The 14,529-nt window shown below is 41.9% G+C and overlaps 1 protein-coding gene across 3 annotated transcripts in view; it reads left to right on the forward strand.

The window, feature by feature from the left end:
- Positions 1–14,529, forward strand: part of mpp2a (MAGUK p55 scaffold protein 2a) — a 43,804-nt gene that overhangs the window by 4,178 nt on the left and 25,097 nt on the right. For all 3 annotated transcript variants that reach the window (XM_077734805.1, XM_077734807.1, XM_077734806.1), the window contains exons 2-5: positions 6,610–6,710; positions 6,788–6,943; positions 8,376–8,549; positions 11,710–11,817. In XM_077734805.1, the coding sequence (XP_077590931.1) occupies positions 6,610–6,710; positions 6,788–6,943; positions 8,376–8,549; positions 11,710–11,817 (539 nt within the window). The remainder of the gene's footprint in view (positions 1–6,609; positions 6,711–6,787; positions 6,944–8,375; positions 8,550–11,709; positions 11,818–14,529) is intronic.

A 14,529-nucleotide genomic window follows, 5' to 3' on the forward strand; every position in this document is an offset into this window, starting at 1 on the left:
GGGTGAGACTGAGCCGCATCAGGATTTCCACAAGAAAAGCGCTGATAAAACATTCCAATGTTATCAAATATCTTTAGATTTTAATGAAAAATAATGAATTAAATAAATTAACTTAAAGATGAATAAAAAATAAAACAATCAGTAATAAAAAATAATAATGAGCATACAGTAGATAGATATACAGTGGCTGGCTAAGTACAGAAAACTAATTATTTTTATTCAAAAGTTTCAAAAGTGTATTAACAGCTATTTAAATTTTAACTTTCTTAACTTGAATGGAACATTTAACATGAAATATTCTGGACACAGCTTTTCTTACTTCTTGCTGCTAGAGACCTGGCAGCGCTTCTTCTCACATAGCTGAGCTACATTTGGCTTGAGGGAGGAAGCAGTGGAGACCCTCAATAGAGCTTGAAGATGCTCATCAGTAAGTCTGGACCTATATTTGGACTTATTGAAATTCAAGGTGGAGAAAAGTTTCTCACACAAGTATGTGCTCCCAAAAAGGCACATGGCCCATTCTTCCTCCCAATCATTGATGGGGCTCCATCAGTTGTTATTCCAACAAAGCTCTTCCATGGCAAACCGGCATTCTCAATGGCATCACACAGCTGGTGAAATAATTCCTTAGCGGTGGTCTGGCCATGCATTGGAATTACTGTGAGCAACTCCTCCATCACTTCAAAATTGTCATCAACACCACGGACATATATTGCGAGCTGGGCTGTGTCTGTGATGTCTGTGGTCTCATCAAGAGCCAATGAATATACACTGAAACATTGCGCTTTCTCATACAGTTGATCTTAAATGTCACTTGACAGGTCAGAAATGCTCTCTACCTCGGTGTTGGCAGAAAGGCTGGTGTGGTTGAACCGACTTTTCTTTTCTGGACAGACAATACGTGCAGCTTGTTATATGCACTTTTTGATAAATTCACCTTCTGTGAATGGATTTCTTGCTTTAGCAATCAGCTCACAAACGGCGTAGCTAGCTTCGACTGCTGCATTACTTTCTTTGGTAGCCTTCTTGAAGAAATCCTGTTGCCTCAGAAGACGTGTTTTAAGACTGTGAACCTGGTTGGCTCTCTCATCTCCCTGGTATTTCTCGTACTCCTCAGCATGTCTCGTAGTATAATGACGTTTAAAATTGTATTCCTTGTGCACCGCTACTTTTTCAGTGCAAATGAGACACGTCAGCGTGCCCCGGTGCTCAAAAATCAATCTTGCGGGCCGCACGGACATTAATCTTTCATATTAGGACGTGGGCCACTTTTTGACTCGGTGAATAACATAAACAAATTTAAATGAACTTGGATTATGTTGCAGACACACTCAAAAATAAGTTTAATCTAACCTTACACTAAACTTAATTCTAATTTTGTTTTACATTTTTATCGCTTTCTTCTCCCGGCCGGGTTGGCTGTTTGCCCCGCCTCCATCCAGACTTTCACTATCGATGGGCTGTTTGCTTTTGTATTCCCTTCAAAATATCCTGAAAATGATGCACACAAATGTATTCACAATAGGATAACGCACAACCACTTGCCAACCAGAAGTAATATATACTCCTTGTACTAGAGATCGCTACGCCATTCACTCTGTGTGACGGAAAAAAAACACTGAAAAAATGCAACGCTCCGCCCAGTGCTCGTAGATATCTATTATGCACGAAAGAGATGCAGCATAAAAGACGCTTAAATCATAAACAGCTTATCATGTCTCTGCCACCTGGCTATCTCTTATCTCGAAATTTGTCTCTTATCTAGAGCTAATTATTTGCTCGAAAATTTTACTCGTCTCGAAATGCTCGTATGTCGGGGTGCACGTATGTCTAGGTATACTGTATTCTCTTTAAAGATATCTAGCGACATCTACCGTTGTGAATGAGTATAATATCTACACTCCGAAAATAAGATGACCACCACTTTTTATAACCTTACAAGCGGGCCAATACGGTAAGTCTCTTACCTTACCAGGAATGACTGAAGGGGGAGTGATTAGTTGATCACCATACTTAATGCTATTGTTCTGTAATTGCTCAACTATCCAATGAATGACTGAAAGGAATATTGGTTTGCCCAGGTTACATTTTGGATACCAAATCCTGGCTATATCTCAACGCAACATGATGGATGCCAATGACGAATGGGAATTTGTGACGTGTTTTTTTCTGTTCCAAACAGTTTTTAACAGGCTACAATTTGCAATAAATTCAGGGATTACAATTCTACTGAAAACAAAATCAATAAAATATAGATTAATTTATTTTCTGTATCACTTATCCTCACAAGTGTTGTGGAAGGTGCTGGAATCTATCTCAGGCAACTATGGGGAGCAGGTGAGGGACACCCTGAATTGGTTGCTAGCCAATTGCAAGGCATACGGATACAAGAAAAAAAATCAACTGAAGGTCTGTACTGTGCAGAAGGACTTGGACTAAAAGTCCTGTTACCTTCTTTTTTATTTATTTCTATCGAGCAGATAGGAACATTTTCACTGTGATTACAGTATTTAAAGTATTTACCCAATCACACTAAACACCACGAAAACTGAAGAAATAACTTGGACTTTCACAAACGCAGAACAGATCTGGCCCCACTCCTCATAAATGAAGTATGCATAGACAGGGTCTAGTCCTTCAAATTCCTGGGGGTCCACGTCATGGACAAGCTCTTCTGGTCTACCAACACCACGGAAGTGGTGAAGAAGGCCACGAAACAACTCAATTTCCCGAGGATACTCAGGAGGAACAACTTAGACACTAAGCTTCTTGTAACCTTCTATAGAGACACTGTGGAGAGCATCCTGGCATTCTGCATTAGAGTGTGGTACGCTGGAAGCACGGCAGCAGAAAGAAAGGCCATGCAGAGAGTGATCAACACTGCCCAGAAGATCATCGGCTGCTTTCTGCCCTCACTGGATGACATTGCGAGCCCTCGCTACCTCAGCATAACCAGGAACATTGTCAGGGACCAGTACCACCCTGTTCCAGCTGCTGCCCTCTGGCAGACGACACAATCCCTTCTGTGCAATAACTACGGGGTATGCAATAACAATGTGCATTATCTTAGATTGTGCAATATTTTAGAATTTACCTAGCCGGTCTGTGACTTTTTATACTTTTATATTACTATTTATGTTTTTTTTACTAGGAAAAACACTTTGTGGAGTAGCACCACCAATTTTGTTATATGCAACTGTGTATGATAACCATAAAGGCTTTTGATTTGAGATGGCGCACCGCATTTAAAGGCGCAGTCTCAGTAACAAGTGCTATTTCTGTAAAAAAAGACGCACCACACTAATAAATGCAGCGAGGCGTGGCAAAACATACACCATCTTAAAAATACGGACACACGTGTTTTTAAAGTAACGGAAGCAAAACTGAGTTCAGTTGTAATTTATTTAGCCATTTTACAATGTACTCACATTTTTTGATCAATCATCACCCAGAAATCCAGCAAAGTCCTCATTTTCTATGTCCGAATTGAACCATTGTCCAAATGATTCATCAAAAACGCAGTTCCCTCTCTTCGTTGACTGAGTCGCTCACATTGCCATGTGGCTCGACAGAAACGATGCCAGCTTTGGCAAAAGCTCTAAGCCTCTGGGAATGACGGCAAGCTCAGAGTTCATCCTCGTGAATTGGTTTTTCACCGCTGCTGTGAGATGAAATGGGCACGCATGGAGTCGCAAATCAACTGGGCTTCTTCTTCTTGACTTTGCGAAGCTCATTCTCCTGCTTCCTCCATTTGCTAACCATGGATTAATTGATCTAAAATTCCCCCGCGACTGCTCTATTTCCATGTTCCCCTGCATTATTGATGCCAAACCAAAGTAGTTTCGGAATGAACACATGCTCACACTGTATGCGGGTACCTGGTTAGGGGCGTGCCTTTAGCGTCTTCTTACACACACCCTTTGCATGCCTGACCCATGTCCGCCTTCTCTATATAAGAAGCGTGTCGGCAAGAAGTGATTTCAGTCAGGCTTTGGAGTAAACACATGGCGCTCCACATTATAAGGTACCCTGACTATTTTGGAGAAAACGTAAGACTTTTTAGTGCGCCTTATAGTTGTGAAATTACGGTAATTGTCATTTTACGCCTTTTCTTTCCGCTACCCTTCATTGCACCTGTTTACTTACGACCCATTGTTTTTCCCTAAATTCTGCCCTGACTATCGCAAAAAAACATACAAAATGCAATGCACCACCCAGTGCTCGTAGATATCTTTACACGAAGGAGATATGGCACGAACGACAGTTTACTGTTTTCATAAGCACCCTCTCGTATCTCTACATTTTTCTCAGATCTCAAGTCAAATATTTGCTCGTATCTCAAATTTATTGTATGTTGGCCACTCGTATGTTAAGGTATTACTGTATCCCATTAATCAACCTTAGCCCTAACCCGCCGACAGCGACGTAACAACTTTTGTTCACGTAGAATCACTGTATATGCGATGATAGAAGTGACAAGTGGCATGTTCACAACAGTCTTCGTAACCGTCCGCAAAATTTTTGGTGTATCTGATGCCACGAGCCAAGCAGGCTATCTGAAATAGTCACATTTCATTGGATAAAACTTTTAAAATGGCTGCTCACTGCATTTTCTTTCTACTTCCTGGGAATATTGGTCTGACATTTTCTCCAAAATTAAAGAGTGAAAAAAGTGAAAATGTTCATCTTGCAAATTCTTAAATATGATTCTATCTTCTGCGATACGCATGCTCAAAAAGTTTACAATTCCTCTAACTATGGGAAAGAAATATGAAATGTGCAATTTATTTATCAAGTCTTTTAAAGTAAACAGAACGCTTTGCCTTTTGGCTCAGCTCCTTCACCATGACAGACCGGTGCAGAGTTCGCCTGTCAATCTCCCACTCCATTCTTTTTCTCACTCGTGAGCAAGACCCCAAGATACTTAAACTCCTTCACCTGGGGAAAGACCTGATCCCAGAGGGCAGTCCACCTTTTTCGAGATGAGGACCATGGATCACACTCGGTTACGAATCGATCCAGTGAGAGTTGGAGATCATGGCTCAAGGAAGCCAACAGAACCACATTCTCTACAAAAAGGAGGGATGCAATAATGAGGCCACCAAACCGGACCCCCACAATGCCACAGCTGCGCCTAGATATTATGTAAGTAAAAGTGATGAACAGAATCATTGATATAGGACAGCCCTGGCAGAGTCCAACCCCCACTGGAAACGGATGTGACTTACTGCCGCGGACCAGTCTCTGACACCGGTCAAAAAGGGACCGGATCTCGCGTACATGGGTTTCGGAACCCCATTCAAACGCCTTCTCCAAGTTTACAAAACACACTATTCCACAAAGGGAGGCAGTGGTTGCGGGGTTTCATGTCAACCCACAAAGAGGACACCTTTTCATCAATCTTGCGTCCTACAAATGCAATCAGTGCATGGAGCTTCTCTTTTTCTGCAGAAATCTCATTGGCCAAAGTGTCTGTGCTGGATCGGTTGGAACAAAAAGCTGCAGCCACAGCGGTCTCCGAGGAATGGTTTGGGGACCCCTGCTTTAGTACCTCGCTACTGGGCTCTCAATGGCTTTTTCACAACAACCATCTCTTTTACATACCTGTCCACCTCGGCAAAATGCTCCCCTTACTAATAATTGCAATTCCCCTTATTAAGTGATCAAAAACCGTACAAATGCAACGCGGCACATATTTTAACACACACACAGGGCACACGTAAAAGTCTAAAATGTCCTACAAAGTGGATGTTTTTTGTCCCCGGTCGAACGGGATTTTGCTGCTATCCGGCGGACAAACACGTATTAGGTCTCCCATTATAACGGCCGCGGAGGGAACTATTTCAGCGGCGAAGGGCATATTTGCACATTTTGATCTTTGGCCAGTATATTCATTTTAAGACATTAATATAACATTTCCTTATTATATTCTCTCATTTTTGTGTTTCTCACATTTTTGGCCAGTTTATTTATTTTAGGACATTAACATAACATTTTCTTATAATATTCTCTCATTTTTGTTTTCCTCACATTTTCGGCCAGTTTATTCATTTTAAGACATTAATATAATATTTTCTTATAATTTTCTCTCAATATTGTGTGTTTTTCACATTTTTCATACAAAACTGGGACACTTACCAATTTCAGAGAGTATAGTTGGCAGTTGTGTGAGAACCGTGGAAGGAATTAGAGAACTTACAAGTACTGCCCTACTTACAATATTTTCAATTTACGAAAAAAGTTTTGAAACCAATTAATTTCGTAAGTAGAGGTACGACTGTACTATTTATATATTTTTTGTTACAGTATTTTTGCATTGCATGGGGAAAGAAATGCCTACTGGTCCGCTGGGAGAGGCTCCAGCAGCCCCTACGAGGATAAAGCGGTTCAGAAAATGAATGAATGAATTTATTAAATTGAGTATAGTAATGAGTTTATTACTATTACTAAATTGTGAAACATTTGCAAAAATGTGCTATTAATCGATTAATCGGTGACTTAATGAGCTGTTTTTTCCACAAAGTTAGTCAGTTGCAGCTCTAGCTAAAACCCACAGTTTTACCTTTATTGTATCACTGACTAAATATGTTTCAAATATTGTCTTTGCAGAGTCCGAGCTTTTGGAAACAATGAGTGACAATACTACTAGCTCTCTTACAGCCAATGACTTAGACCTCGTCTATCTAAAAGGCATTATGGAAAGTCCTTTGGTGCGCTTCACACATAATATCTTTATGTCCCTGTCTCATTTAAGTATATCTGAAAAATGTGTGTGCGTGTGTTGAAGGAGCAAGACGAAGAGCCACATGAACTACACTTGTCCCCAGTGAGGGAGAACAACGTGGAGTTATTGCAGGAAATTGTCAGAGATCTTGACCCTTTCAGTCAACACTCCAATTCAGCTGCAGAGCTTTGTCAATTACTCACCCAGCCACATTTTCAGGTGTGGTATGGATTCAGTGGAAAACATTTTTCTTCACTTAAGCTTTAAATCTAAACGGAGACATCTCTTTTTTGACATTGTTCAGAGTCACTCTTATACATTTAGGTTAAACTAGTGCTTCTCAAATAGTAGAGCAGCTCCCCATGAGGGGGCGCGAGGCTCCGTCAAGGGGGGTGTGAGGCTCAGTCAAGGGTGGTCTGTTTGAGCTCGGAGAACATGCTTTTAAATTTCTGTATGTATGTATGTATGTATGTATGTATGTATGTATGTATGTATGTATGTATGTATGTATGTATGTATGTATGTATGTATGTATGTATGTATGTATGTATGTATGTATGTATGTATGTATGTATGTATGTATGTATGTATGTATGTATGTGTGTGTGTGTGTGTGTGTGTGTGTATGTAATGTATGTATGTATGTATGTATGTATGTATGTATGTATGTATGTATGTATGTATGTATGTATGTATGTATGTATATATATATATATATATATATATATATATATATATATATATATATATATATATATATATATATATATATATATATATATATATATATATATGTGTGTGTGTGTATGTGTACGTCTACGTCTGTATATATGTATATATATAGTATATATGTATGTATAGTGAGCAGTAACCTTCTCATTGGCAGAGTTTGCGCAGGGAGCATTTGCTTGGTAGGAGTTTTGTTTGCACTGAGCATGCGCGCTTTACACAGCACAGTTTGAGTATGAAGTGTAGCAGACCCTCAAGTGACACCGTGTGACTAAAATGACGAAACTTATGTAGCGCTTGCCTTCACTGTGACTACGGTGAGAAACAAGGAAAGACCGCTGTGCTTACTGTGTCTAAAAATGTTGGCGGCGGACAGCACAAAGTCCAATAATTTAAGGTGTCACTTACATTACACCCCAATCACGCTGATAAGCCACTTGAGTATTTTCAGCGAAAACATGCCGAATATTGCTGACAATTATCTTGCTTTGTGACTGCTACTTCAGTAAACAAGCGGGCGTTTTGGGCATCATATAAGATGGCATACCAAATTTCTCAGTGCAAAAACCCCCACACCATAGTAAGTAGCTGATACAGTGAGCAGCATTAGACATAGTCATTGTATATTTCTGAATTTTAGATGCACTTTAAATCTTTTCTGTAACATTTATTAAAGCTTTTCTTTGCTGTGAGTTGTTCCAAATTGCCTTTTTATTTTTTTATTCTCTTATGAGTTAAAATGACAGAAAATAATTGATAAGCACTGGGTTAAACTATAAATATTTGACAATTATTGTGAGATAAGCAATACATGACAATTTTGCAAACACATTTACAATTAAAAATGTTGGTTGTATAATCAAGAAATTGAAAACAATAACTGTATTTTGATAACACTCTTTATGTATCATTATATTGTCAGTCTTTACTAGAGACTCATGATTCAGTTGCATCCCAAGGGATCACAAGCACTCCCGGCAGCCCATGTCAATTTATGACTAAAAACCATGATCAAGATATAGAGATGAACAACTTTCAGCCCCCACCTGATGCAATCCGCATGGTGGGCATACGCAAAGTGGAAGGAGAACATCTGGTAGGTAAACGTATACCATTATTTATCAGACAAAAGTACATATTGAAGCCACTTGATGTAGTGCAGGGTTCGGGAACCTTTTTGACGCAGACAGCCATGAACAGTTCCTATTTACAAATTGTATTTCGTGAGAGCCATCCTCAGAATTTAAGAGTAAAAATATGAAAATGAGCTGTGATTTTTTTGGGATACTTTTGCCACTTTTAAAGTACAAAATGAATTATTTTGAAAACACTGACAGAAAGTTGCAAACATTTCTCCAGCATTTATTTTATTTTTTTTGCAGTTGGAATGCTCACTGGTCACTCCTTGACCACCTTCTTGTTATTTTGCTCCTCACTGACCATTTCTTTTAATTCGCGCTGGTAATTTTCTCGGGAGGCATGATGATAAAAAGCAGCTTCCTTATTCACATTTGGAAAATCTCAACAAAAAGACAGTCAGAACTCTGCGACAGTCAAAATTACAGAAGAGAATCTTGAAACATGGATTGTGGTTGTTGTGAGGCAGCCAATGAGAGTCCATCAGAGTGTAGCGAGGTTACAAAGTGAGAATCAATGCTCCATGCTAATTTCAGAGGCGTAGCTTCACCCGCAGACCCTTCTTTTTGCCCAGAGAAATAGCCACTGTTATCATTACTGCTGACTAAATCCCACCGGACAATAAGGTAAGTACCACTCTCTCCCTACTAATGGACACTATAAAAATCACCCGAACGACTACTCAAGAGCAGATTGCAGGAGACTTTAATCAAGCAAATCTCGAGACTGTTCTGCCAAAATTTTACCAGCACCGAGTGTCCAAGAAGGGAGGATAAAACTTTGGATCATGTTTACTCGAACATCAAAGGTCCTACAGAGACATACCACGCTCACAATTGGTACAGTCAGATCACGTATCTTTGTTTTTGGTCGAAACATTACCCCATGTCCCGATGACGCCCTCCAAGACGGCTTTGAACAGACATTGTGGGAAACTTTCCACTCTGAGGATGTGGGAAACTTCACAGACACTGTACTGTGTTACACCAAGGACTGCATGGCTGCGGTCACTATGGGGAAGAATGTCCTGGTGTACCCAAAGCAGAAACCGTGGATGACCATCCAGGTCCGATCAATCCTCCGGGCCTGAGATGCAGCCTTCCGTTCCGTCAACAAGGCACTCTACAGCGCAGCTTGCGCCAACCGTCAGTCTGCAGAATGTCCCCACCTTGTGGAAACCTTCCTGTGTGGTTCCAGTTCCAAAGACTGCGAACCCCAGGGAGCCAAACCACTCCAGGCCGGTAGCATTAACCTCTTACCCGATCAAGACATTGGAGAGAATCATCCTCAATCACCTCGGCCCCCTGATAAATGCAAAGCTGGACCCTCTGAAGTTTGTCTATCGTCCAGGCAATGGTGGGGAAGTTGCTTTCACCTGCTTGATGCACAGGTCTCTTTCACATCTGGAGAACACGGGAAGCACGGTGAGAATGATGTTTTTGACCTCTCCAGTACATGCAACACCATTCGGCTAGTCCTACTGAGAGGGAAACTGGAAAAGGCTGGAATAAGGAACCACCGAGCCGCATGAACTTCCTCATTGACAGACCACAATATTTTAGACTTCGGGACAGTACATCTGATGTGGTAGCTTGCAGCATGGGGGCCCCACAAGGGACACCGGTCTCCCCACTCCTCTTCTCACTCTACACATCAGACTTCAAGCATAATATAGACACCTGCCACGTCCAGAGGTTCTCTGATGACACCGCTATTGTTGGATGAGTGACGGACAGGAACAACCTGGAGTACAGGGGAGTCATCACAGCCTTTGTTGACTGTTGTAGGCAAAACTACCTCTATCTACATCAAGACCAATAAGACAAAAGAAATGGTCATTGATTTTCGGAGGAATCCTCAACAGACCACTCAGGTGAACATCCAAGGGTACAGACATTGAAATCTTGGACAATTTTAAGTACCTGGGTGTTCACCTCAACAACACACTAGACTGGTCCACAAACATAGATGCCCTGTATAAAAGGGGCCAGAGCCACCTCTACCTACTGAGGAGTCTACGGTCCTTTGGAGTGTGCAGGACACTGCTGAGGACTTTTTATGAAACGCTGGTGGCATCTACATTTTTTTATGCAGTGTTCTTTTGGGGATGCGGGGGCACGAGGAGGGACTGGAACAAGCTGAATAAGCTGGTCAGGAGGGCCAGCTCTGTTCTGGGCTGTCCTTTGGACTCTGGAGGAAGTAGGAAAGCGGATGATGCTGACCAGGATGATGTCCATCATGAACAGCACCTCCCACCCTAGTATTTGTGTCCCTCCAAAGCTCTTTCAGAAATAGACTCCTGCACCCTCATTGCAGGAAAGAGCGCTTCCGCAGATCCTTCCTCCCATCATATGTCAGGCTCTTGGACAAAAGAAATGAATGTTACGATGTCAATCGTATGTATAAATAGGTGTATGTATATGTATATGTATATGTATATGTATATGTATACGTCTACGTAGACGTATACGTCTACGTAGACGTATACGTAGACGTATACATAGACGTCGACGTACCCCCGTACTCCTACATCTACATCTCCGTGCCCCCGTGCCCCTAATACTATGTATTCATTTTTTATTCATCATTATTATATATTGATTATGTGTTTTTTGTTGAGTCCATAGGCTGCAAAAACGTCTTTCATGTCTTTCTTTTCACCCAGTGCACCATTGTAGTCATGGGAGTATTACTAACCATTTACTGTACTATTTCGATACATCGCCTTCTCTTTACTTTTTCCATCTGAGAAACACACAAAACCTGTTTCACTACGTGAGTGAACTAAAGTGATTTTAGTCCATTGCCGCATGTAGTACTGTGGGTAGCCAATGATGAGTAGGTGGAGCAATCTGAAATTCTTGCATTTGACTAGCTCAAATAGTCCTGGCATTTCAAAATATCTGGCAAAGTCAGCTTTGTCTACTTCTGAGATATATTGGATTTTTTTTGGTTATTTTGGATGATATGAGGTATTGGCTAAATAAGTATAAATTTAAGCACTTATCCATAGTAAGGTTGAGTCTCAACCTGATCACACTGTGCAGTGACTCTTATTTTGTTAAATGAGATATTTAACAAAGATGAAAGTGTATAGTTAAATGAATCATATATTTCAGGGTGTGACATTCAAGGTAGAGGGAGGTGAACTGGTAATAGCACGTATTCTCCATGGAGGGATGATAGCTCAACAAGGCTTGCTGCATATCGGTGACATCATCAAAGAGGTAAGCTTAATGATTCTGTCAGTGCAAACGTTGAATGTATATGAGTGTATTATATTTCTAAGTTTAAGATCATTTTCCTGCGATCGGCAGGCCACCGATTAAGGGTGTCCCCCGCCTTTAGCTGGGATAGGAGGATAAAGCGAAAATGAGATGAGATGAGGATCATTTGCATGTTAAAAGTTATAATGAATTTAGATGTTGGATTTTGGAATAGATTTTAGATTTAGGCTTGCATTGTGGGGAGAGAGAAAGAGACAGACAGAGAGAGATTGAGAGAGAGAGAGAGAGAGAGAGAGAGAGAAGAGAGAGAGAGAGAGAGAGAGAGAGAGAGAGAGAGAGAGAGAGAGAGAGAGAGAGAGAGAGAGAGAGAGAGAGAGAGAGAGAGAGAGAGAGAGAGAAAGAGAGAGAGAGAGACAGAGAGAGAGAGGGAGGGAGACACAGAGAGAGAGAGAGGGAGAGAGAGAGAGAGAGGGAGGGAGACACAGAGAAAGAGGGAAACAGAGAGAGAGAGAGAGAGAGAGAGAGAGAGAGAGGGAGACACAGAGAGAGAAAGAGGGAAACAGAGAGAGAGAGAGAGAGAGAGAGAGAGAGAGGGAGGGAGACACAGAGAGAGAAAGAGGGAAACAGAGAGAGAGAGAGAGAGAGAGAGAGAGAGAGAGAGAGAGAGCTGCCATTTACGGCGGTAGACGTCCAATTCATTTGACTGAGGTGCAGATGCTATATCTGCTATTAGAGCTCCATGTAGTGGTTATATAACACAACAGTCCACATGAATCTGCAGATTCTGGTGTTGCCGCCACGACATGCACTGACCACATTGTGGCTGCAGCTCCGTTCTGCCACCTCAGCAATAGAGACTCGGAACATGGTCCAATCGTACTCAATATCCCCGCTTCTTCCCGGATATGCAAGAAACCCTGTCGGACGTGGGAATTTAAACTCCTTACAGGAAACTGTACCAGGCATTTCCAGCCGCACCGGCATCTGCCCCCACCATCGGCGCCAACTCACCACTAGATGGAGATCGGTTTATTGCTCCACCCCTCTCTTTACCCGAGTGTCCAAGACATGTGGTCGCAATTCCGATGACACGACCACAAACTCGATCATCAAATTGCGGCCTAACGTGTTCTGGTGGTGTTTATTATTGTCAATCGACGACGAGCTCAGAAGTCGAACAATAAAATACCATTCGGCTTCCAATCAGGGAGGCCATTCTTCCCAATTAACCAATTAAGGGTGTCTTACCAGTCTTCTGGTCTGTTTGTGATTCACTAGGCTTTTGAGCTCCTGTCTGTGACTTCAGGCAGGAAGTGTAGAGTTTCGCCTGGTTGGGTTTTTCTGCCCCCTGTTGGTCTGGAGGTGGGCAGGCTTTCTACCCCCTTTGGTCTAGAGGGGGGGAAGGCGTGTCTTCCACTTAGTTGACTTGACTCCTCCTACTTGACATCTCAGTTCTTGAACTCAGAGAGGTCACATAGGTTCAGACTGTTCATCATTTGTTTCTTTGCTGGTTCTTTAACATTTACTTTTGTTCGGGGATCAGGACAATGATGTGTTGTACATCTCCGTGCAGAATCGTGGTGGGGATTTTTGTAGGGGTTTTCTTTGCTCGATCTGATTTGGTCGCAGAGATGGGGTAGCTCGGAAAGGTCTTGATGTGTACAGGATTGTCAGGTTTAACACTCTGGACTCGTCCAAATTTATACTGGCCCCTCAAAGCATTTTAGTTGGCCAGCCAGACTGTGGCTACATTTCTGTTTGTTTTGTGCCACTTGCTTCGGATGAACAAATTGGGTCCCGCCAGTTGACTACACTTCTTTCAAACCCAGTCAACTTCAGTCTGAATGGCTCTTAGTCTTTTGTATGGCTATCCTTGAAAGTCAAAGCTTCCTACATCTCCCATAGTTCCTGTTCTTCCCAGCAGGAGAGTGTTTGGGCTGAGGTAAACTACACACACTTTGAGTTCTAGAATCAATAGGTCTTTCGTTGGGCAAGTTAGCAGCCATATAGAGGAATTTTTGGAACTCATTCCGTGTGAAGCAAGGCTATGCAGAGTTCGTTTGACTGTGCGTACAGCAGCCTCGGCTGATCCATTTCGGTGAGTCAGCAGGGTGTAGTTTCCAGTTCTATTCTGTTCCACGATTGGAGGCTTCATCCTCAACTTTGGATGTTTCCAGCTTCCCTGGGAATGTATACAGTGCTTTGAGGGCAGGCCTGGTGCCCACAAAGTTTTTTCCTGGGTCTGACCATATTTTCTTTGGATGTCCCCTCAATACTGTGAATCTCTTGCAGGCCAACAGGAAACCCTCAGTTGGCAGGTCGTTTACAGTGTATGTGTGTAGAGCTCAGGATGCCATGCAGCCAAACTCAAGACCCCATACTTTCAGTCTTGATTTCTTCTTCACCTCATCCTTCACTTCGTTAGGGCCAAACAGATCCAGCGTATTGAAATGGTCTGGCTGGTGTTATTTGTTCAGATGGAAAGCCTCATGATTTGTTGGCATTTTTTGACTCTGGTCTTTCTGCATGCTACAATGTTATCATTTACGATCTTCTGATCCAATCTTCAACCTTTTATAACCCACGCTTTCTTCCCCATGCACAGGAGTGTACCTGCTGTTTCTTCATGGCTCGCGTTGGTACAGAAGTTTTTTCATTGTCGAAGATCTAAAATCTTCCTCCACAGACTAAGTGTCCAGTCTTTGCATCTTT

The sequence above is a fragment of the Stigmatopora nigra genome, chromosome 15 (genome assembly GCF_051989575.1).
Source record: "Stigmatopora nigra isolate UIUO_SnigA chromosome 15, RoL_Snig_1.1, whole genome shotgun sequence".
Classification (NCBI taxonomy): domain Eukaryota; kingdom Metazoa; phylum Chordata; class Actinopteri; order Syngnathiformes; family Syngnathidae; genus Stigmatopora; species Stigmatopora nigra.